Source organism: Bison bison, unplaced genomic scaffold, assembly GCF_000754665.1.
Source record: "Bison bison bison isolate TAMUID 2011002044 unplaced genomic scaffold, Bison_UMD1.0 scf7180017864465, whole genome shotgun sequence".
Lineage (NCBI taxonomy): Eukaryota > Metazoa > Chordata > Mammalia > Artiodactyla > Bovidae > Bison > Bison bison.
Window position 1 is genome coordinate 8,390,289 of NW_011495026.1, and position 23,477 is coordinate 8,413,765.

General features: G+C 41.6%; 1 protein-coding gene across 1 annotated transcript in view; it reads right to left on the reverse strand.

Moving 5' to 3' along the window:
• Positions 1–12,354: 12,354 nt before the first annotated feature.
• LOC105003246 overlaps positions 12,355–23,477 on the reverse strand; it is a 95,687-nt gene continuing 84,564 nt past the window's right edge. Inside the window, exons 6-7 of the mRNA XM_010860287.1 lie at positions 16,536–16,648; positions 12,355–12,620 (exon numbers count right to left, since the gene is read on the reverse strand). Of these exons, the coding sequence (XP_010858589.1) occupies positions 12,355–12,620; positions 16,536–16,648 (379 nt within the window). The remainder of the gene's footprint in view (positions 12,621–16,535; positions 16,649–23,477) is intronic.

Consider the following 23,477-nt stretch of genomic DNA (forward strand, 5'->3'; position numbering starts at 1 on the left):
TTTTTTTTTTTCCTTTCAGACATCTTCCTCTTTTGAATGACCACTTTGCTTAGAGGGAAGGAGATTTCTGTCTGCTTTGTGTTACTTACAGTCAGTGGACTGCTTCAGGACTAAGTTTGCTTCTAATGCAGCGTTAGGCAGCTTTTATAGAAAAAGAAAGGTCTGGGATTCTCAACAATGCAATTCAACACTGAGGTTTGATCCTGGTTCCTTTGTACATGTGAACATTCCCCATTGTACCTGTTGTTAAGAACTCTGAAAACTTTGGGGAGAGAAATGGGAGTAAGAGAGGAGGAGCCCCTGGAGGAGGAGAGAAGAAAAATGTTGGGAAGGAGAAAGGAGGGGGAAGAGGAAGATGGAAAAAGGAGAAAAAGAAGGTATTGGCAATGGAGGAGGAAGGAAGTCAGAGGAGGAGGAGAAGGAATATGGTCTTAGAGAAGATCAGAAGTGGAATGGAAACTCCATGTGTGGCCAGAGCTTGGGGACACTGTGTATCTGTGCACACACATGTTCATGTGCATAGGGAGCCCTTTTGTTCCTCAGTTACACTAGAGAAAGCTTGGAATGAGCGGGGTGGGTGAACATGTAATCAGTTCTCACGGGGTCTTCTCTGCTGATTGTGGCACTTTACGTTCAGAAGCCCACAAAACGATCCTATAAAATAGACATTATTTTTATCTCCAATTTATATAGCAAGGAATCTGAAGTACAGAGGGATAAGCCACTTGCCCAAGGTCCTAGAGCAAGCAAATGGTAGAGCCAGGATAAAAGTCCAGTTCTTTTTGACTCAGAAGTCTTTGCTCACAATTGAAGAATGACTAGTGTTAATTACAGATATCATAACTGCTCTTGTCAGTCATTCTAGTTTATATTTTTGGTATGAATATAAAATTCTATTTCATATGAAATAGAGTATGTGGCAATAAAGATTTGATATGTGTAGCTGTCACTGGGTGAGTTCTTAACACAGTGACAGCTGCATCCAGGATCGCCTGGCTGGAGGACACCCTCTTCCCCTCTCAACTAGCGATAGTGGTATGGGCGGTTATGGCTGAGTCTTCCTGCCTTTGTGTATCTGGTCACAACTCTCCACAGTGTGGAAAGAAACATCTCTCCCACAGACAAAAACCAGCGCTGGGTCTCTACACTTGTCACTCAATGTCTTCCATAAAGGCTCCATCTGGAAAGAGAGATCACCTAGGGGTGTGCTTTGAAGACCTCAAAATCTCCTCACCAAAATAAATATCTAACTCATTTGTTTGTTAAAATTTGAAGTCCCATAATTATCATCTTGAGCCAACCAGGAAACACATTTTTTTTGTAGGAGAACAAAGTAAAATTGTGAACCTCAATTTACACAGTTCCAAAATTTCCTAACCCCTCAGCGTGTACCACGGATGCAGATGCTGGGAGCACATTACCTAAACCCAGCAGGATTGTCAATTACTAGGGATTACACTGACTAGGGTTCTTCCTCTGCAACCCATGCTTGCACACATTTGTAATATTTTCTAAAATTTTCTGCATATGCAACCCATATCTTTTCATCTATTACTTGTGTTCAATTCTTTAACACATTTTCTGAGATGTTGGAATATTACACAGAAGAAAACTAGAGTAAGAAATGCCAAGATGTTGCAAATGTTTAGCTGACATAATCCAGGGGAAGGGGGAAAACCTTCGTGGGTATTTTCTGCAAGACTATCATTAGATCCATGTAAGCTACACCTATATTTAATGAGTGTCCTTGGTGAATATTCTCTCGTATTACATGACAGAAAAAAATGTGAAATAAAATTCCAAGGATGTTAAAATGTTATGTTGTGTTCAAGACACATAATAACATTTATTTTGAAGGTAAAGAAAAGGCATACAGGGGCTTTCCTGGTGGCTCAGTGGTAAAGAATCCACCTACCAATTCAGGAGACATGGGTTTCGGCCCTGGTCCGGGAAGATCCCACATGAGGCAGAGCAACGAAACCTGTGCGCCACAACTATTGAGACTGTGTTCTAGATCCGGGGAACTGCAACTATTGAGCCCAAGCGCTGCAGCTGGCGAAGCCCATGCGTCCTAGAGACCATGCTCTGCAATGAGAGAAGCCACTGCAGTGAGAAGCCCGAGTGCTGCCACTGGAGAATACAGCCTGCTCTCTGTGAGGAAAAGAAACTAGAGAAGCATACAGCAGTGAAGACCTAGCACAGTCAAAAATAAGTAAACAAATAAAATTACAAAAAGAAGAAAGAAAAGGCATATAATTTAGGGGCTGGAATTTTTTTAATGTTTTATTTTGGAATAATTATAGATTTACGGATAAATTACAAAGAGAGTAGAGAGAATTCCTTTATAACCTCATCCAGTTTACCCGAATGTTAACATTGGCAGAACCATGTTACATTTGTCAATACTGAAGATGGACACACTATTAACCAAACCACAGACCTTATTCAAATCACCAGTTTTTCCACTAATGCCTGTTTACTATTCCAAGATCTCCAGGATGCCACATAGAATTTCGTATGATTTTTATTAAAGCATAATCTGGTTCTTTTCAACCCGTGAAATAAATGAATGATGGACAGATAGTTGGTTTAAATGGCACCAGATCATAAGCCTACCAGGGTGCTTGCAATTCTTGGTATTATCCTAATGAAAGAAAAACTGTAGGAAAAAAATTGGAAGAGAAGGTTCTGGCATCTCATGAGGACAGAGGTAGCCCATAAGCAATGCCACTCTGCCATTTATGTGTAGAAGGATAACTCATAAATGGCATAGAAAGTTGAACAGAGTGATCTAGTTTAAAAAAAAAGACAAAACACCTTTACTCTAGGGGATCCTATCATAGGCTGATAATGGGATGGGATATATAGGAGGTAATAAAAAGTATACCTTAGAGTTAAAAAAAAAAAAAAAAGGCCAATACAGGTGAAATCCTACTAGAAAACCATCATCTGGTTCAATATATTTTAAAAAATCATTTTAATAAATGAGCAGATGGCCCTAAGGAATTGCTTTGCCAATATGATTACAGGTAATTTTATTAAATTTTCAATAATGGACATCTACCAGGCCTCCTTATGTGAAACATTCTTCCATTTATCATCTAAATGGTAACCGCATTTGCCTTCAATATTAGGAGAGTTTTTAAAAGCTGGCCAAAGTCAGCATCAAGATAAGCCAACTACCAGAAGATCTAAACCAACATGACTTAAATTTGAAAAGACAAGATGAAAGAAAAAAGGTATTACAATAGAGAGAGGGAAACTTAAGCTCACAGGCAGAGCAGACACAGAGAAAACATGGAAGGAAATCCAAACAGCTGGTTTGTAGATGAAAATCTTCAGTCCAGCAGCTCCACACAGACACCCCTGTCTCACTCTTCACAGTTGGATTGGAGAGAAAGGAAAAAATGCTCTCTCCACTTTCTCTCCACCCGAGATGCAAAGTTTTGATTCACAGTCAATATTCTCTATGGGCTTCCCAGATGGCACAGGGCTAAAAAAATCCTCCTGCCAATGCAGGAGGCATGGGTTTAAACCCTGGGTCAGCAAGATCCTCTGGAGTAAGAAATGGCAACCCACGCCAGCATTCTTGCCTGGAGAATCCCATGGACAGAGAAGCCTGGCAGACTACAGTCCATGGGGTTGCAAATAGTCGAACACGACTGAGCGCGCACACACACACACACACACATACACAATCATCTATGAAATCTCAGCAAAATTTTGTATCAGGAAATTAGAATTATTTCATGAAATACTGACCAGGTTAATTAAAATATATAGAGAAAGTGTCATAAAACACTGCATACATGTAGGCTATAACCAATAGCCATGGTTATCATCATTTTACCAGGAAAAGGTAATCAACAAAGTCTAAATGAGCTAAGATTGTAATGTACCTAGAGGAGTGTTAGCCCTATAGTTTATCTTCAATAAACAGTACCTGTTGCTTTGAAATCACTATTTATTAAAAGACAGCTACTAAGGATTATCTCTTTGCCTTTTCATACTGTCCATGGGGTTCTCAAGGCAAGAATACTGAAGTGGTTTGCCATTCCCTTCTCCAGTGGACCACTTTTAGTCTGAACTCTCCACCATGACCCATCCATCTTGGGTGGCCCTACAGGGCATGGCTCATAGTTTCACTGAGTTAAACAAGGCTGTGGTCCATGTGATCAGTTTGGTTAGTTTTCTGTGATTATGGTTTTCATTCTCTGTGCCCTCTGATGGATAAGGATAAGAGGTTTATGGAAGCTTCCTGATGGGAGAGACTGACTGTGGGGGAAACTGGGTCTTGTTCTGATGTACTGGGCCATGCTCAGTAAATCTTTAATCCAATTTTCTGTTGAGGGGTGGGACTGTGTTCCCTCCCTGTTGTTTAGCCTGAGGCCAAGTTGTCGACACACCCCTCCACTGGAGACTCCTGGACACTCACAGGCACCTGACTCAGTCTCCTGTGGGGACACTGCTCCTTTCTTCAGTCTCCTGGTGCACACAAGGTTTTGGCTGTGTCCTCCCAAGAGTCTGTTTCCCCAGACCTGTGGAAGTTCTGCAAACAAATCCCAATGGCCTCCAAAGTCAAATTCCCTCAGAGTTCTCAGTCCCTTTGCTGGGTCCCCAGGTTGGGAGTTGGCATCACCAACTCCATGGACATGAGTTTGAGGAAGACCAAGGAGTTAGTGATAGACAGGGAACCCTGGCGTGCTGCAGTCCATGGGGTTGCAAAGAGTCAGACATGACTGAGCAACTGAACTGAACTAAGGATTATGGATCATGTTCACCAAGCATTCATGTTTTATGATACAGTTGATGTAATTAAATTGTAGAAATTCAAATCCTGTACAGTAAGACCCCTACATACAAACCTTCAAGTTTTAAATGTTCAAAGATGCAAAGGTGCATTTGCATGTCCAATCACATAAGTTAGCTCGTGTATCTGGCATACGTTGTCATGTGCGAGCATTCCCTACAGGTGGTTGTGCTTTTGTGGACTTTACTGTATAGAGCTGTCGAGTATAGTAGTACTGTATCCTTATTTCAAGACCAGGGTGTTCGGAGCCAAGCACATAAGCAGTGGTAATGTAGCTGGTATTGCTACCAGTCCCTGTACGCCAGCTGTTATACTCTACTACTGCACTTTTCATGGTACTGTACTGTAATATTTAAAATGTTTGTGTTTGCTTGTTTTTTATGTATTATTTATGTGAAAAGTATTATAAATCTATTACAGCACAGTACTATACAGCTGATTGTGTAGGTACCTAGGCTTACTTTGCTGGGCTCTAAGAAGGGAACTCATTCGTGTGTAGGGGACTTACTGTAGTCATCAGGGACCTGATTTCCTAAATCTTATTCCATTAGATTGCCTAATCTTTGACCCTAAGGGAGTTATGCACTAATGTAATTATAATTATTAAACATAATAAGTTAAATAAAGAGACTTATAGCACCTGTCATTTCTCTACTGTCCTTCCTAAGATTCTCATTCTTACAATTTGCTGTTTAAAAAAAAAAATCAACTTAATTTGAAGTGGAAGATTATGATGCAATTGAAATAATTCCATGCCCATAAGTACACCAGGGCCACTGAGGCTAAAAATCCCAACCATACAATGGTCAAAGTATTTCTAAGTGTTTTTCTTTCAAAAGTTTCTAAGGAATAGCATTCTTTTGAAGCATTCCAGTCACACTGGTATTACTGACATAAAATCAGTATAAATGCACAAATCTGATAACTGACCTTTCTAAATTTGAAAAGAGAGTGCTTTACTCCAGATTTGGAAAGAAAACTGGCCTGGACACTGTGAGATTTCTGGAATATCCTGATTTTCTAGCAGGTATAAACACTGTAAGAAATCCTTTTTTTTTTTTTTTTTTTGTAGCCAAACCTGGAGAAATACATCTGGAAAAAAAAAAGGTGGAGAATGTTTCCTTCAGAGTTTCTGTTTTGTTTTTTAACCTAGACTGAAGCTGGGAAGACTGAAAGAAGGAGAAGAAGAGGATGACACAGGACGAGATGGTTGGATGGCATTATCCACTTAATGGACATAAGTTTAAGCAAGCTCCGGGAGATGGTGAGGGACAGAGAAGTCTGGCACTGCAGTCCGTGGGGTCACAAAGAGTTGGACACAACTGAGCAACTGAACAACAACAAGGGGGAAAAATATACCCAAAATTTGGTGATCATAAGTATCAGAAATAAAGTGAAGTCTGGTAGTAAGGTGAAAGTAAAGGAAACAAGGAAACATGGGCTTCCCAGGCGGCACTAGTGGTAAGGAACCCGCCACCAATGCAGGAGACATTAGAGATATGGGTTCAATCCCTGAGTGGGGAAGATCCCTTGATGAGGAATTTCAACCCACTCCAGTATTCTTGCCTAGAGAATCCCATGGACAGAAGAGCCTGACGGGCTGCAATCCATAGAGTCACACAGAGTCGGACACGAATGAAGCAGCTTAGCACAGCACAGCACTAAGGAAACACACAAGAGTGTTAAAGACTGTGCAAATCTTTAAACTCTATTCTTATCCCAGGTTTCCCTCAATGACCCATCTCTCCCATCAGCAATTTCCAGTTGGAAATAAACCAGCTAGTGAAACTAATTCATACTGAGATCTAACGTTTTAAAGGCACTATTTGTTAACACAAATGGCCCTCTAACAGGTAGAGCTCAAGCAATTAGGGGAGAGTGTGGGTATGAGGGCTCCCCCAGTATCCTGAGACCATCATAGACCCTCCATCCCTAGGTCTGTTCTTCTTCTGTTAACACTCAATTCTCTTCCTGACCAACAGTAAATATTTAAAAGGAGGTTAACTAAGGCTCAGAGTGCAGTCAATTCATGGATTAGAGATAAATTAACCTGTTGGTATTGCTATCAGACCTGACCTCTAGGCCACTTCAGCCTCATGCCCTAGGGCCTTGGTACCCAAGTGTGGTCCACAGACCAGCAGCATTAGCATCCCCTGGGATCTTATTAAATATGAGAAATAGGTGGCTCCATCTCAGACCCACAGAATCCCCAAGCATATGCAGACAGGTGAAGTTTGAGGAACTGCTGTAATCTAAGAGCTGAACATGGCCAGCAGGTGATGTGTGGTTGCCTGTGGTGTGTAAGCAGATCTCCCGCTCTTCTGATTAGCAGGAATCCTGGGGCTGTCTGCAGAACACCTTGTTTCCTATCTGGTCCGTGTGAAGTAATGAGACAAGAATGTACTGGCAGAAACAGTCAAGGCTGGAAGTAAGTTTTGCTCTGTTACCCTCATCTGTTCTCTGCTGCTTTCAGACTTCAAAACTGAACTTTCTGGTTTCCACCTTCACCCCATGGTATAGTCATTATGGCAGAATGATACCTAAACTCGTAGCTGCCATATTGACACCTTGGCTATGCATTTCATTACAAAGCCAAAACTAAAGCTAAGGGCCATTCAACATAATTGCTCCAAATGACAAAAAAAGCCAAGCCTAATTCTTTAGCAGGCCTTCCCATGGCAAAGATACACAGAGAGAAACTTGTTACCTATAGCCACTAACGTATCATTTTATCATGCTCCTTTTATACTTAGGCAGGTAGAAAAATGAGGATGAGAGGTGAAAATGAATATACTGGCACCACATATAAGTCACCACATCACCTAGAATGAAAATAATTGTTAAGTTATTCCCAAGTAAGGAATAGAACCCAGTCCTGTTTGATTCATGGGACTACGGAAAGGCATCTCTTTCATTTCTAGAGACTATTTTGGCCATGAAAGCTAGTCATGTGCCAACAGTCAGGGTTCTAGCCTTCAGACTCACAGTGGGGGCAAAGAAAAAGAATTCCTGCGATCTCAGCTGCTAAGCCTAGTTGAAGACTTACATGGCTTCTCCCTGAAATTCTGCAAGCTAGCCTAGAATGAATGCAGAATAGCAGGTAGTGTATAATTCTACATAAGCTTTCAATGAACAGAAAAGGGGCCATAATGAAGAGTGTTTAAGAGAGATCAAGAGTTAATTTTCAAAAAGTAAAGCACATTCTATCCCAGCAGAAATAGCAACCTGATCAAAACCACATCCTGGTAAAATATTTTGCCAGCATCCTGTGTATCGAGTACCTTTGTTCCCTTTGGGTTTTCTCATTTGAAATGCAAATATTATGTGTGGGTTCTCCCCTATACACACCAAAATTTCCTCATTGGCCTTTTCCCACTAACTTGTGTCCTCATGAAATTAAGAAAAAACAACTGTGGGAAAGGAATAAGGGTGTATGTCAACACATGCCTGCATTCCTAAGGTTTACACAAATATCAGGAAAGGTTTATAGAAGAACACAGGTACTGGAACCCATGAAAATTTCATCTGTGTAATGTTTGGTTCTCATACAACCTGTCTTTGTAATTTCCCTAACTCTAGCTCTACTACAAGTACTCCTCCTCCACACCCTATTTGAGTGTTATGTGTAAGGACATTTAGCGGGCATTCACTGGGCAAGGAGAATATCTTTTAAACTCTTCCTAATATTTATGTGGGATTTACCTGGCAGCTCATACACTAAAGAATCTTCCTGTAATGCGGGAGACCCAGGTTCAATCCCTGGGTCAGGAAGATCCCCTGGAGAAGGGTAAGGCAACCCATTCCAGTATTCTTGCCTGGAGAATTCCATGGACAGAGGAGCCTAGCAGGCTAGAGTCCATGGAGTCACAAAGAGTCGGACACGACCGAATGACTAATACTTTCACTGTCACTCTGCCTTTATCTCACATGCTAGCAATGTAATGATCAAACTTCTCCAAGCCAGGCTTCAACAATACGTAAATGGTGAACTTCCAGATGTTCAAGCTGGATTTAGAAAAGGCAGAGGAACCAGTTGGAGAAGGCAATGGCACCCCACTCCAGTACTCTTGCTTGGAAAATCTCATGGGAAGAGTAGCCTGGTAGGCTGCAGTCCACGGGGTCGCTAAGAGTTGGACACGACTGAGCGACTTCACTTTGACTTTTCACTTTCATGCATTGCAGAAGGAAATGGCAACCCACTCCAGTGTTCTTGCCTGGAGAATCCCAGGGACGGGGGAGCCTGGTGGGCTACCGTCTATGGGATCACACAGAGTTGGACATGACTGAAGCGATGCAGCAGCAGCAGCAGCAGCAGCAGCAGCAGCAGCAGAGGAACCAGTGATCAAATTGTCAACATCTGTTGGATTATCAAAAAAGCAAGAGAACTCCAGAAAAACATATACTTCTGCCTTATTGATCACACCAAAGTCTTTGTATGTGTAGATCACAACAAACTGGAAAATTCTTAGAGATGGGAATACCAGACCACCTTATCTCTGCCTCCTGAGAAATCTGTATGTAGGTCAAGAAGCAACAGTTAGAACCAGACATGGAACAGATTGGTTCAAAATTGGGAAAGGAGTATATCAAGGATATATACTTATTTAACTTGTATGCAGAGTATATCATTCTAAATGCCGGGCTGGATGAAGCATAAGCTGGAATCAAGATTGCCGGGAGAAATATCAATAACCTCAGATATGCAAATGACACCACCATTATGGCAGAAAGTGAAGAGGAACTGAAGAGTCTCTTGATGAAGTTAAAAGAAGAGAGTGAAAGAGCTGGCTTAAAACTCAACATTTAAAAAACGAAGATCATGGCATCCTGTCCCATCACTTCATGGCAAATAGTTGGGGAAACAATGGAAACGTGACAGACTTTATTTTGGGGGGCTCCAAAATCACTGCAGATGGTGACTGCAGCCATGAAATTAAAAGACACTTACTCCTTGGAAGAAAAGCTATGACCAACCGAGACAGCATATTGAAAAGTAGAGACATTACTGTGCCAACAAAAGTCTGTCTAGTCAAAACTATGGTTTTTCCAGGAGTTGGACTATAAAGAAAGCTGAACAACGAAGAATTGATGCTTCTAAACTGTGGTGTTAGAGAATACTCTTGAGAGTCCCTTGGACTGCCAGGAGATCCAACCAGTCCTTCCTGAAGGCAATCAGTCCTGAATATTCATTGGAAGGACTGATGCTGAAGCTGAAACACCAATACTTTGGTCACCTGATGTGAAGGACTGACTCCTTGGGAAAGACCCTGATGTTGGGAAAGATTGAAGGCAGGAGGAGAAAGGGACAACAGAGGATGAGATTGTTGGATGGCATCACAGACTCAATGGACATGAGTTTGAGCAAGTTCTGGGAGTAGATGATGGACAGGGAAGACTGGCGTGCTGCAATCCATGGGGGTCGCAAAAAGTTGGACACGACTGAGCAACTGAACTAAACTGAACTGAAAGTGTATATATATGTGTGTACTTTGCTCTACATCTGAAACTAATACAGAATTGTAAATCAACTATACTTCAGTTAAAAAAATAATTAATAAACTCTTCGATTGCCACAGCTTCAAGTTTGGTACAACATACACAAAAAGCACTCGGTGAGTACTCATGTATTTAAATGCATGGAACTCTCCAATCATTTGTAGCAGGAACTGAAAAGGAAGGTTAAATTGTTCTTTGGGTGGAGATGGAGGATAAAGTACGGTGAAGCATAAAAACACTGCTGCCAGTGGACAGCAGGGCCAGCCCACAGCATCTAAGTACATGCATATGCATGAGGGACACAGAGAGGAAATTCTGGGCTGAGCTACCTGAGGCCCTCAACCCTCCAGGCAGCCCTTAACAGAGGAGTGGTAGCCTTGGCTCTCGGAGAATGCAATGGCAACCCACTCCAGTACTCTTGCCTGGAAAATCCCATGGACAGAGGAGCCTGGTAGGCTGCAGTCCACGGGGTCTCTAGGAGTCAGACATGACTGAGCGACTTCACTTTGACTTTTCACTTTCATGCATTGCAGAAGGAAATGGCAACCCACTCCAGTGTTCCTGCCTGGAGAATCCCAGGGACGGGGGAGCCTGGTGGGCTGCCATCTATGGGGTCGCACAGAGTCAGACACAGCTGAAGGGACTTAGCAACAGCAGCAGCAGCCTTGGCTCTTACTCTGTTGACTTTAACCTGGACGGGAAAGAGGCTGAAAGCTGTAGCTGGGTTGGCATCCCTCTCCTTAGGCCCCCAGAACCACAGAGCAAGTTTCAGCTCATGCACATTGTACTCATTTGCCAATAGCCCTGAAAATATGGACAAACACATGCATGGAAAAAAAGAAAGCGGCTGGCCTCCATCCCTCCAATGCACACAAATAGTGTGGCCCAGATCTCCCCATTTGGTGTGAGATTTCACTGACACTGCACCATCTTCATTAATGCCACCAAGAAATTTCAACCTTAGGCAGCCTTTATCTTCATGGCTTTTTTTCCTTAACTACAATATCCTGTTACTTTTTTATTTCACATACTAATTCTGCATGATTTATTCAGCTGTCTCAGGAAAATGCTATGTTACCATACCACAAAAGACATTAAACTTCATGCAAAGTCCTCCAACATTTAGGGCCTTCATTTTTATCATAAAGCTTTCTTATTCAATCCCCCCAGAAGCAGTGAATAGGGTAACAATTTAACTATTTCTTTGAATGTGTAAAATGATTTTCAATTGTCCCCTGCTTATATTGAGAAAGGATTTTCATTTCCAAAGTAACTTCACTTGGCAGTGGACTTTCAAAATAAGTGATGGTCACAAAGCCATGACTAACTTTAGATACATGTGTGTTAGTGATTCCCAGAAGGTTGACTACCTCTGGCATTGCTAAATCAGGAGGGGACAGCCCACGAGTCTCCCTTTGGCAACAAGCGCCCACATGTAGTCAGAAGTACATAAAAGGAAAAAGTGAAAACAGCCTCTGTTTTGCCAAAAGCCTGTCTCAGCATTGCCTCTGTGTGCTGTAACCCCAACACCTAAAGCCTGGATGCCATCTATTTTGATACCTCAGGAATGAAAAATTCTTGCTATTGATACTTCTTCTCTGGGTTTGACCTTTGCTCATTCTAATCTATGATATCCAGGGGTATCTTACTCTCTGAGTTCCAACTCCTTCCTTATCTGTCTAAAACCTAACCAAGCCCCTCCCACCAATTCATGACTCTTCATCCTGTTCCTCTTCCTACTTGCTGATCTACTGCTGCCCTGGGGTGACAATTTGGCACAAGTCTGCACACTCTGAGGACCAGCACTCCCTGAACAAGGCATTACATGCTTTTCAGAATTCATCACACACAAATTATTTAAAGAGTCCCTATAAATACACACTTAGATTTTAAAGAAAATGCAGTGCCACTGCTGAGATTTCTCCAGAGAAGAATTCATGGTGAAAAAAAAAGCCTTAAAGGTGGGAATGAAAAGGGCATGGCCTTTCATTCTACCAGGCCTGTGACTTGACCCCACAGAGGTGGACAGTCAGCTGTGACAGCAGCCTTCAGGGTAGCAAAGGCCCCACTTTCTGTTCAGCTCCATATCTGTGACCACCAATGACCAGTGTTATTCCCTCAGAAGGTTGACCCCCACCACCAGCTGAAACTGGCACAGAGCCCACCGTCTGGTCCGCTTGCAAATGCCTTCTTAAACCACCTTCTACGAACAGCTCGGTTCTCAGGCTACCCCCAGCACAGCTGTGGCCAGCTGCGCTCAGCCTCTGGCCCAGCCATGGATTATGTACCAGATGATTCTTGTCCACTGAAAATACTAGAAACAACTAGGAATACCTTGTATGGCTGAGAAATCAGATCCACCGAGAGAGACCAAAGGAAAGCTATGACATTTGAGGAACAGGCGAACATTTCTGCTGCAAACTTTCCCTGAGACAGGTATATTATGAGGAAATGTATCCTTTGGATTCCCAGACACCCATTTGTTTTCTGATTCCTTTTTTTTTTTTCATTTTGTTTCTTTCTGGTGGGAGGAAATTTAGGAGAAGAATTCTCCCATACTTTATCCAATACTTTTTCTTTTCTCCTTGGTCAAAGACCGTAAAAACAACTTTTGCTGGAATGTTGTCACAGTTCTGAATTTGGAAACCGATATAACTCTAGCTGGCAAGGGTGAAGAACACAGGCTCCACACGGTATAATGAGCAACACTTTTTAGAGCTCAGAAAACTGACCAACATCCACGAATGAACTTGGTCCACCCAAATATTTCTATGTATTACAAGTAGATAATTAAACTCTGAATCACCACTTTCAGACAGATAATTTAAACTCCACAGAGTAGCTGGATGACTTCAAGGTAAAAGCGTTATTGACATCTAAGCATTATTAACCTTTTCAAAATGTTTCTTGGCAGAACTTTCTGGTGGCCTTCACTGAGTTTCTGTCATTCTTTCCCTCCTTCTGCTCCGTGCTGTCCCACACTCAGGGACTGGAAGGTTTGGATCATTTTTGAAGTGGATGAGGGAAGAGACTGAGAAAGAAAATAATTGAAGAGTGGGTTTACTCTCTAATGGTAACAAATATCTAACTTGAAAGAGGCCTAAGAATAAATCTCCTCTATGTGGACAGCCACATATAAAAATCTTTGAAAAAAATAATCCCAGTATTTAACTCTGCAAACATTAATGCAATTCCATTTGATTCACTTTTTCCCAATATACCTTAAGTCTACTCGACTTTTCCCTTTCAAAGAGCTAAGTGAACTCCTGTCTCCCTACTCACTAATTATTTAAAGAGATGATTCAGTGCTGTGTTTAAAAATGTAAGAAGCTTTATTAGTAAGGGTCAATATCCAGAGCATGGCAAAATCGTTTACTTCATGATACTTCTTAAAATTCTTTTCCCACTGACAAATTTGGCCCTTTCACAGAGGCAGGACCAGTGAGCTTCTGGAAGGAGAAAATCTCGAGTTTGCCAAGAGTCTCCCCTACTGGGCTGATGACACCTATTAAAACTCCAAAAAGGAAAATCCTCCAGAGGTCAGGCAGCAGGCGTTTCAGTCCCAGGTCCCACTGTTTCTCAATCTGAACTGAGTCTGCCAACGGCGCACCAGGGTTCCAGGTGCCTGAAGGAACATGAATTGTTTTGCAACTTTAAAGGTATCCTACTGAAAAGAGGGGTCATACAGAGATGATGGTACTGTTTCTGAGAAATTTTAGTGGGACCCAACTCATGTGTGGTCAGTTGTGTTCGACTCTTTGCGACCCCACGGATGATAGCTTGCCAGGTTCCACTCTCCATGGGATTCTCCAGGCAAGAATACTGGAGTGGGTTGCCATTTTCTACTCCAAGAGGTCTTCCCAACCCAGGAATTGAACCCATGTCTCCTGCATTGGCAGGTGGATTCTTTACCACTGTTCTACCTGGGAAGCCCAAGTGGGGCTCAGAGCCTGCTGCAAATCCATTTGGCATTCCTTTTCTTCTAATACCAGCCATACCCACACTGTATCTCAGGGCATTAAAAGGAGTTTTTCACATGTCAGAGTTCCCTGGTAGCTCAGACGGTAAAGAGTCTGCCTATAATGCAGGAGACGTGGGTTCGATCCCTGGGTTGGGAAGATCCCCTGGAGAAGGAAATGGCAACCCACTCCACTACTCTTGCCTGGAAAATCCCATGCAGAGAGGAACCTGGTAGGCTACAGTCCATGGGGTCGCAAAGAGTAGAACATGACTGAATAACTTCACTTTTACATTTCAGAAGCAATTGGGAAAGAACAGATTTCATTGAAAGCATGCTCATTGTGGATTTAAAATTATAGCTATGTGGATCCTGGGGCAGAGAAAAGAGCAAGAGTCATCTTGTGACAGAAACAGGTATAGTTATCCCTTGCTAACATTTTGTCTTCTATAGTCATAGAATTCCTGAGCTAGTTGGGCATTTGGCCCCCTGGAATAAAGACTCTTTTTCCCAGCCATTTTGCGTTTAGGTGTAGCCATTTTTTAAAAAATTCTTGCCTGAAGGATCTTAATAAAAGTAATGTGTGGATCTTATGATAAATATCCCTAAAGGGAGAGAGTGGACTTCTCTCCTTTCTTCTCCTTCCACCTGCTACCTGCAGAGTGGCAAGATGGCTGGAGCTTAAGCAGCATTCTTAGACCATGGGGTGACCTTATGAAGAGAGGTCACAGGTGATGAAACATTAAGCTAGGAGGCACGAGATCCCTGCAGGCTTCAGGGAGCACAGCCTTGCTAATAGCATGGAACTTCTTTTCTCCAGACATACAACAGAGACATAAACTATCTTGTTTTGAGTTTTAGTGTTACTTTAAACCAACTTTCCTCCCAATATATCATCCAACACATTTTTTACAGTGCCTCAGCTAGAAATGTTTCCAGATGCAGTTTGTTTTTGTTGTTTAAGTATCTCCATAGCTTTAAAACAAAAAAAAAGCAAAAAAGAAAATCAAAGGCTGCCATTGACATAACAGTTTCCTGCATATTTATTTCCAAGCAGAAGAAAAACTAGGGAGTTTTTTTCTTCTCCCTTGTTTTGCCAGTTTCTCTCATACCACATCCTATTTCAGTTTTCTCACCCAGTCTATACCGTGGAGTTTTTAACCATCCATAGGATGGGGTTTTTTTCAGCAAGTAATTACAACACATACAAAATCTGAAGTGTTCACAGAGCCTCAGAGAACTTTGAAAACACTTTTTTGAGAACAGCCATTTCAGTAGTGCAAGGCCACTGATCAACTAAGAGTTCAGAGATCAGCACTGATATCTTCTGGGATCAAATGCTCAGCCTTGGAACTTAGCATTAGAAACTTATTGAAAAAAATGTTCTAAATATATCTAAATATTAATCAGTAATCCCCAAACATGTTCACTCATATGAGCTACTCCTTTGAAAAGTGTAAGCTTTATGAGGTTAGAAAGAGGAAGACTATCTGGCACATATATTTACTCAATAACTATTTATAGAATGAATCAGCCAACATTATCTGGTCTGCTTATTTTTATTCATCTGCTTATCTCTTCCATCTCCTCCTAAACCTGGCTTCACAGCAGGGAAGAGAATGAGAACGACTCTGAGGACAGGCATCAGGGAAGGCACTTAATCAAGTGGGAGGTGGTTTCCATTTTCCACTCAGAGGAACTCCGGTAGACATGAATAGAGTGTCTTCCCCTCCAGAATCGCACACCCCGTTTAGACTTTTTTTTTCCACCAAAAATTCTGCATTGATCTTGTCACTCACTTACTTTAAACCTTCCATACTTGGCAACATAGCACCATGATTTAATGGTGAAATGGTTGAAAAGAGACTGGGTCTTGAAGTCAGGGAGACGAGGGTACAAAGCTCTTTTCATCACTCAGTTGAGGAAATGAATTCACCCTCTAACTCTCCTTTTTCTCTCTCTCTTTTCCTATTAAACTGAGATGAGAGTATTAATAAGGACTTTGATGGATTATTACAAGAGTGAAATAAGACACTAGCTCATTGTCTGGTGGGCTTCCCCTGTGGCACTATGGTAAAGAACCTACCTGTCACTGCATAAGATGTCAGAGATACGGGTTCAATCCCTGGTTGGGGAAAATCCCCTGGAGGAGGGCATGGCACCCCACTCCAGTATTCTTGCCTGGAAAAATCCCATGGACAGAGGAGCTTGCAGAAGGCAACAGTCCATGGGGGTGCAGAGTTGGACACAACTGATAGGACTGAATCACACCTATAGTGAGGGCAGCACAACAACACCCACTGCAGAAGTTACACTGGTTGTGGCCATGAGTTCTGGTGATGCTCTGGAACAGGGCTGCTCTGCGACACAAGTAGCTGATGTCCCTGGAAAGATGAGTAGGCACATATGAGCTCGACTCTCTAGTTCTGATTTTCTCATCTGAAAATTAAACACTTAGACCAAAGAATTTCTAGAAACTGTCTGTCCAACTTGTCCAACTCATATTCAATTAGCATGGCATTATGACCCTTTGTTAAAACAATTGCAAAAAATGGTAAACATGTTTCTTTTTTTCTTAATCAGAATTTAGGGAAAACTGTATATTTGTATTGGATATTTCTCACTTGTGACTCACTTGTTGGATGACTTGTCAAGTCTAAATATACTCAATTTCATGTTCCACAAACATCAAATAATTGGGAATCCCATGATTCATATAACCAACGGGAGTATTGAGAAAACCATTTAACAAATGCAGAAAGAATGCATGCCAAAAAATTGTTGCCTTAATGGTATGATTCTCTGAAATAGTTTTATAAATTAAGCATAAATGCAATTCTCTTTTGTGAAAATTATTTTTAACTTACCATATCACTATGTCAAACATTTGAACCCATGAGCTATATTAAATGTGTAAGATAACAGAAAATATATATAATGGTCTATGTCCTAGGTTCCTGGCACTCAGCTCCTAAAATTTTTGTAATTTCTTAAGTGATAAAGAGGCTGGGAGCATCTTTTGTTCTAATATTTGATCTTTGACCTTGGTTCCTTACAGGGTTCCTGAATTTGCTGGGGGAAGAAGTGTCTTCTATTTTAATGAGGCAACTCTGGCAGAGGAGGGGATCTCCTGGCCTGCTCCTGGATGGAGGGTACCCACAGGAAAGACTAAGCCATGTTTAGAAGCTTAGGATTCTCAGCCCTGCCCTCATTCTCTTGAGAAGAGAGAAGGACTGAAAATAGAGTAAACACTCAATCATGCCTATGTGAAGCATCCATAAAATTCCAAATACACAGAGTTCAGAGAGCTTCCAGGGCTACACATCACCCTGGAAGGGCAATGCACATAACTCCACCAGGGCAGAAGCTCCTATGCTCAGGACCCTCCCGGACCGCACCCTGTGTTTCTCTTCATCTGGCTGTTTCTTTGTATCTCTTATCTTATCTTTTAATAAACTGGTACACGTGTTTCCCTAAGTTCTGTGAGCCACTCTAGCAAATTCATCCAACCCAAGGAAGGGGTCATTGGAACCTCCCATCTATAGCCAATTGGTCAGAAGAATAGATGATGACTTGAGTTTGTGACTGGCATCTGATGGAGGGAAAGAGGAAGTTGATCTTGTGGGACTGAGCCCTTGGCCTGCAGAATCTGACAGAGTCTCCAGATAGATTATATTAGAATCTACTTAAGTTCTAAGACACCCAGCTGTTGTCACAATTGCTTGTCATGGGGAAAAAAACCTCCACACATTTGGTGAACAGAGGTGTCAGGAGTGTTTTGTGAGTGAGAAAAAGAGACACACCAGGAATAAAAACATAGGAGGGAAGAACAGGGTTTTTCCCTACAGCAGAAGGGAAAGACTGGGTCATTTTTCCATTTCCATAAATATATAGCTTGAGACTTTAAACCCATTTTTCTCTTTGGCAAAACATCCAATATGCTAAAGACTTTCACATTAGAGACAAGATGATTTTTGGAAGCACAGACAATAAACAAGAAGCATTTTGCTTCAACTATAGCATACAGGAGTCTGACGACTTTTCTTTCGTCAGTGCTGGAAAGCCATCAATGTGGCTCCCCTAAGAGTAGGATTGTTGCTGTTTAATCACTTCATATTTGGTCCATGGACAGTGGCCCACCAGGCTCCTCTGTCCATGGGATTTCCCAGGCAAGAATACTGCCATTTCCTTCTCCAGGGGATCTTCCAAGACCAGGGATCAAACTGAAGTCTTCAGCTTTGCAGATAGGTTCTTTACCACTGAGCCACCTGCAAAGCCCAAGAGGAGGATACTCGATTCTTTTAAACATCTGGCATCCAACTTGCCACCACTGAAAATGGCTAAAATAGCATGTCTTGTTTCTTAACTATAAAAGTCATGAGTCAAACCCAGATCCCTGGGGAGCCTGTTGTTCCTGAACTACATGAGGGACTAAATGCTCAGAGTGAGGGAAAAAAAAAAAATTAGTTCTGAAACTTTTGGACAAATAAGGAGAATCACTCTGAACAGAGACTAAATTGGATTGGAACATATGTTTGGTTTATGCAGCCAAAGTACATAATCAAGTATAACAAAACAAAAGCTTGATACCAGACTTGCCAGGGAAACTTGTTTTGTCATTCTGAAATCTGCTCCACTTTAAGCAAATCTTCCCCAAACCAGAAACAAATATCTAATCACACACACTGTTATTGGTCTTGGTTCACTGCACTGATTGTAAAGGTAAGAGATCAGTCCACTATTGGGAGAAAATCCTGGTTATTTAAATTTAGTTTTCCAGTTGAGAAGTTACTTTGAATGTATCTTAGCTAAGTACACACCTACTGTGCCCTGTAAGATACACTTGCCAAACTGCTAGAAATCAATCCAAAGGTCACTTTTCCTATGTGCTTACCACTGCGGCAGCCATACTGAAAGACATAAAAGTCAAACCTCCTGTTTTCATGATTGCTGCCTAATTAACTGAGCAGTTATTAATCTTTGCAAACCCCAACTCTAAAAGCTTAGTAAGAATGAAATAATTCAGGGACTTCCCTGAAGGTCCCGTGGTTAAGACTCTGAGCTTCCAAGGCAGGGGGAGCAAGTTCGATCCCTGGTTGGGGAACTAAGATCCCACATGTCACGTGGTATGGCCAAAATAAAATTTTGAGTACCATTGACTATCAATTCCAGTTCTCAAGTTCAATTGATTCAAAAACTATGAGTCTAAAATTACTGTATAGGCTTATATTGATATGCCTTACTGTTACTACTCAAAATTTCCACCTACATGTGGAACCATTGTTTCTGTTCCTAGAACCACTTCTTCCTGAAAGTAGCTTCCATTTCCAGTTTAACGCTGGATCTTTATCTTCTGCCCATCTTTTCCAACTCCCCTCTCAATCTAACTTGCTTTTCCCACTTTCCCCACCTTCTAGTCCATTCTTTCAGTCCTTCTCCTCTCTCCCCCAAAGGTCAGAAACTGCAATCAAGACCACATCTTTCAGGGTACTCACCAACATTACAAGGTTTATACACTAATATACCTTATTAAAAATCTATAAAATTCCACATATACTTCTTTTAAGTACACATGCATAAGTCGAAGGCAATGGCACCCCACTCCAGTTCTCTTGCCTGGAAAATCCCATGGATGGAGGAGCCTGGTGGGCTGCAGTCCATGGGGTCGCACAGAGTCAGACACGACTGAAGTGACTTAGCAGCAGCAGCAGTCTTAAGAAAATTATCTTTTATATCCATATTGAGAAGAAAAACAGTGAGATGTATGGTCTTATTCTCTCAGCTGGAAAACATTCTAAAGGAACTTTTAGATGTTTCTTTTTAAAAAATATCACTTAGTATTTGTCTACAGGACAGAACATGAAATATATGATTTTCAATGTTCTGGCCCCAACCTATCTCTCCAGACTTTCTTTTTCACCAAACTTATGCCCATGTCCACTCTCTGAACCCAAACCTTATAAACTACTTAAAAAATAAATATATATGTTTCAAAGCCAAACTCAAGGATCACATTTTCATGGATCACAGATCAAAGCTGACTGATTCCCCTGAGTAGAATAAGCCCCGTTTTATGCCCTCACTGATATCTGATCCAGTTCCTGTAACAGCACTTATAATAACCAGGATACATACGGTTTGGCATTCTGGAACTAAGTCTTCTTCCACGATTGTCCTCACCATCTCAATCCATGTATCTATTTCCAGAGCTGCCACACTTTTACCTGACTCTCTCCCAAAGGCCACATTTGACCGGTCTAGAATTGGGCCCATGGTCTAAGCCAGGATGATCAGAGAACTTCTCAATAATTTTTTTTTTTCTTACACCAAAGCTTTGAACTCATTGGAAAAAACCTTGATGCTGGGAAAGATTGAAGGCAGGAGGAAAAGGGGACAACAGAGGATGAGATGGTTGGATGGCATCACCAGTTTGATGGACATGAGTCTGAGCAAGCTCAGGAGTTGGTGGTGGATAGGGAAGCCTGGCGCGCTTTAGTCCATGGGATCGCAAAGAGTCGGACACGACTGAGCAACTGAACTGAACTGAAGCTGTGAAAGTTAATTGATCATCTTGGAGGAAAGCACAGCGTGGATGGCCAAGAGTTTCAGTAGTGAGACAGCACCACAGGGAATGAATCTGGCCTGCAGTGAGGGACAGTGAGGGTGTCACTGTGAAGAAAAACACAGGTAGAAGAGAGAAATCCAGTGCTTGGGGAAGTTACCACTGCCAGTCGTCCCCAAAGTTTGGTTGCATCCCTGTCTTTCATGCTTTGTTCAGAACTTCACTGGACTCTGTAGGCCAATGTATACCCATTTTTATTAAACTAACAGTTTGGGTCTCTGTCACATGTCACCCAGAGAGTTCCAACTCAATAATTGCCCTAATTTTTTTTTTTTCTTCATACGTCTGTTTCCCTTGAACAGACTGCAAGCTTCTGGAATGCATGGGATATGTGTTGTTTATCCTCAGTGCAAAGCAAGATTCCTGGCACAGAGTAGCCTTTAAATGAATAAATAAATGAGGAAGTGAATGAGTTAAGTGAATATAACATGAACTAATTAATCTACACTAATAGCTACTTATTCTATTCAGCTGCATCCTATATTTTCACTCTGGCCATTGATCAACTGTTTTAGGTTCTAAGGTAACTAATTTAAGCACATCCAATCAATCTAAAAAGGGAAATGGAATAGAAAACATATACAAAGATAAACACATAAACATAATTAGCCATGGAAATAGCTACTTATCTTGTTTATTACTGGTTAAATAACAATTTATATTAGGTAAAAGAAAAATCAACATTCTTTCTAAGTGGACCGTAATTTTAAACTTGGGGACCATCATGATACCAAAACACAGATTAAGTAAAAGTTTCTCTCTTTTTCTTGTTTTGACTTTAATAACCTTTATGTCAATACATTTTTCACACAGATCTTTATAGACACAATAGTCATAATACCAATGAAAGCTTTAAAATATGATGTCAATGTCATTGTAAAGATAATTTATTAAATCCTTCCTTCAAAAAAGTAACAAAATGTTTCCTCCATAAGGATAAATTTTTAAGAGAAATTAACAGAAGATTGAGTGAAGATAGTGTGGTTGGTTTATACTCTTTTCCCACCAAAAAAAATATAATTGGTGGTGGGAGTGGCCTGGGTCTCATAGCACTGCAAGATGACTAACAGTGTATAGACCACACAAACCACCCACAATGAGCTGTCATCCATTCAGCTCCATTTGAGGGAGGGAAATGAGGGTTTTAGGCTTCTAAACTTCACGAGGACTTATAGTACTCTGAGATTTCCACTTAGCTCCTGCTTTTGTCCAAATTATCTTACATTCCAGAATTCTAGACTCAGCCAACACCAGATGGATGCTTCAAGTTTCCAGAGATCTGAACCTGAAGCCCACAGGAAGCACTGCGAGCAGGCTCAGGGCCTGAGATGCTGAGAGGGCTCTCAGGGGGATGATAAACAATCGCTTTGCATCTAGTCAGCTCGACAAAGCTGGCAAGAGGCTCACCCTGCAGCTGTAGGGAGGTACAAGTCGGTTCTCTGGCTACTGGAACCCTTGGCCAACTCTTCTCAGAAATGATTCTATCACAATCACCAATGTTTCCTCCTCAAGGTCTTATTTCAAAACTATTTAACGTCAAATTTCTGAGACCTCTAAGGAGAGATATCACGGCAACTTCTCTAACCTGTTGGAACATTTAACCACAATGTCACATCACCATGATTTCTAAATTACATTCCTCAGGTTGCAGCCAAAGTCCTTTTCCATGTTCTCTCCTCGGGGATGATAAACTACAAATAATCCCTCTTCTGAGTGAACAGCACTCCTCCTATTTAAGACAGCTGTCCCACTTAATATTTTCAAGGTCTTATTTTATGACCAAATAACCATCTGTGTGCTTCTCCTCAGAACCATTCCCAAGTTCTTTTTATAAACAGGGAGGTCCTAAGCTGGATATAATATGGACAGGAACACTTCATAATCTCCTTCTACCCCAGTTTTTGAGACGTATGAGTTATGAGTGTGTGCTCAGTCGTGACTGGCTCTTTGCGACCCTATGAACTGCAGGAGCCTGCCAGGCTCCTCTGTCCATGGGATTTCCCAGGCAAGAATACTGGAGTGAGTTGCCATTTCCTTCTCCAGGGGATCTTCCTGACCCAGGGATCTAAGCCATATCTCCTGCATTGGTAGGTGGATCCTTTACCACTGAGCCATCTGGGAAACCCCTACAAAATTTAGCTGTAAAACCTTCAAGAGGTACTCTGCTCTCAACATACATATTCTCACACAACATAACCACAGTTCCTATGATCTTGCAAAGGAGTGTCCAGAAAAAACCATCTATACTCATCATTTCCTTACCCTACATGCCACCTCAACCCAGGATAATCTGGCTTTTGTTCACACAATTTGAACTGTTCTTGCCATAACCTGAGTTAACAAATCTAATGAACAGTTTTTGGTTCATATCTAAGCAAACTTCTTGGCCTTGTTCGACTACCATGCTTTCTTCTATCTGGTAACATCACTTATTCTTCCACTTCTCAGGAAGCACCTTTCAGATTTCCTTCAAGGGATCTCCTTGCCTGCCTTTTAAATGTTCATGATCCCCAAGATTCCTGTCCAGGCAGCCCTCTCTTCTCTTCATCCCAGCTCCCTGCCCTCCCTGGGTCGGCCCTCTTCCTCCCATA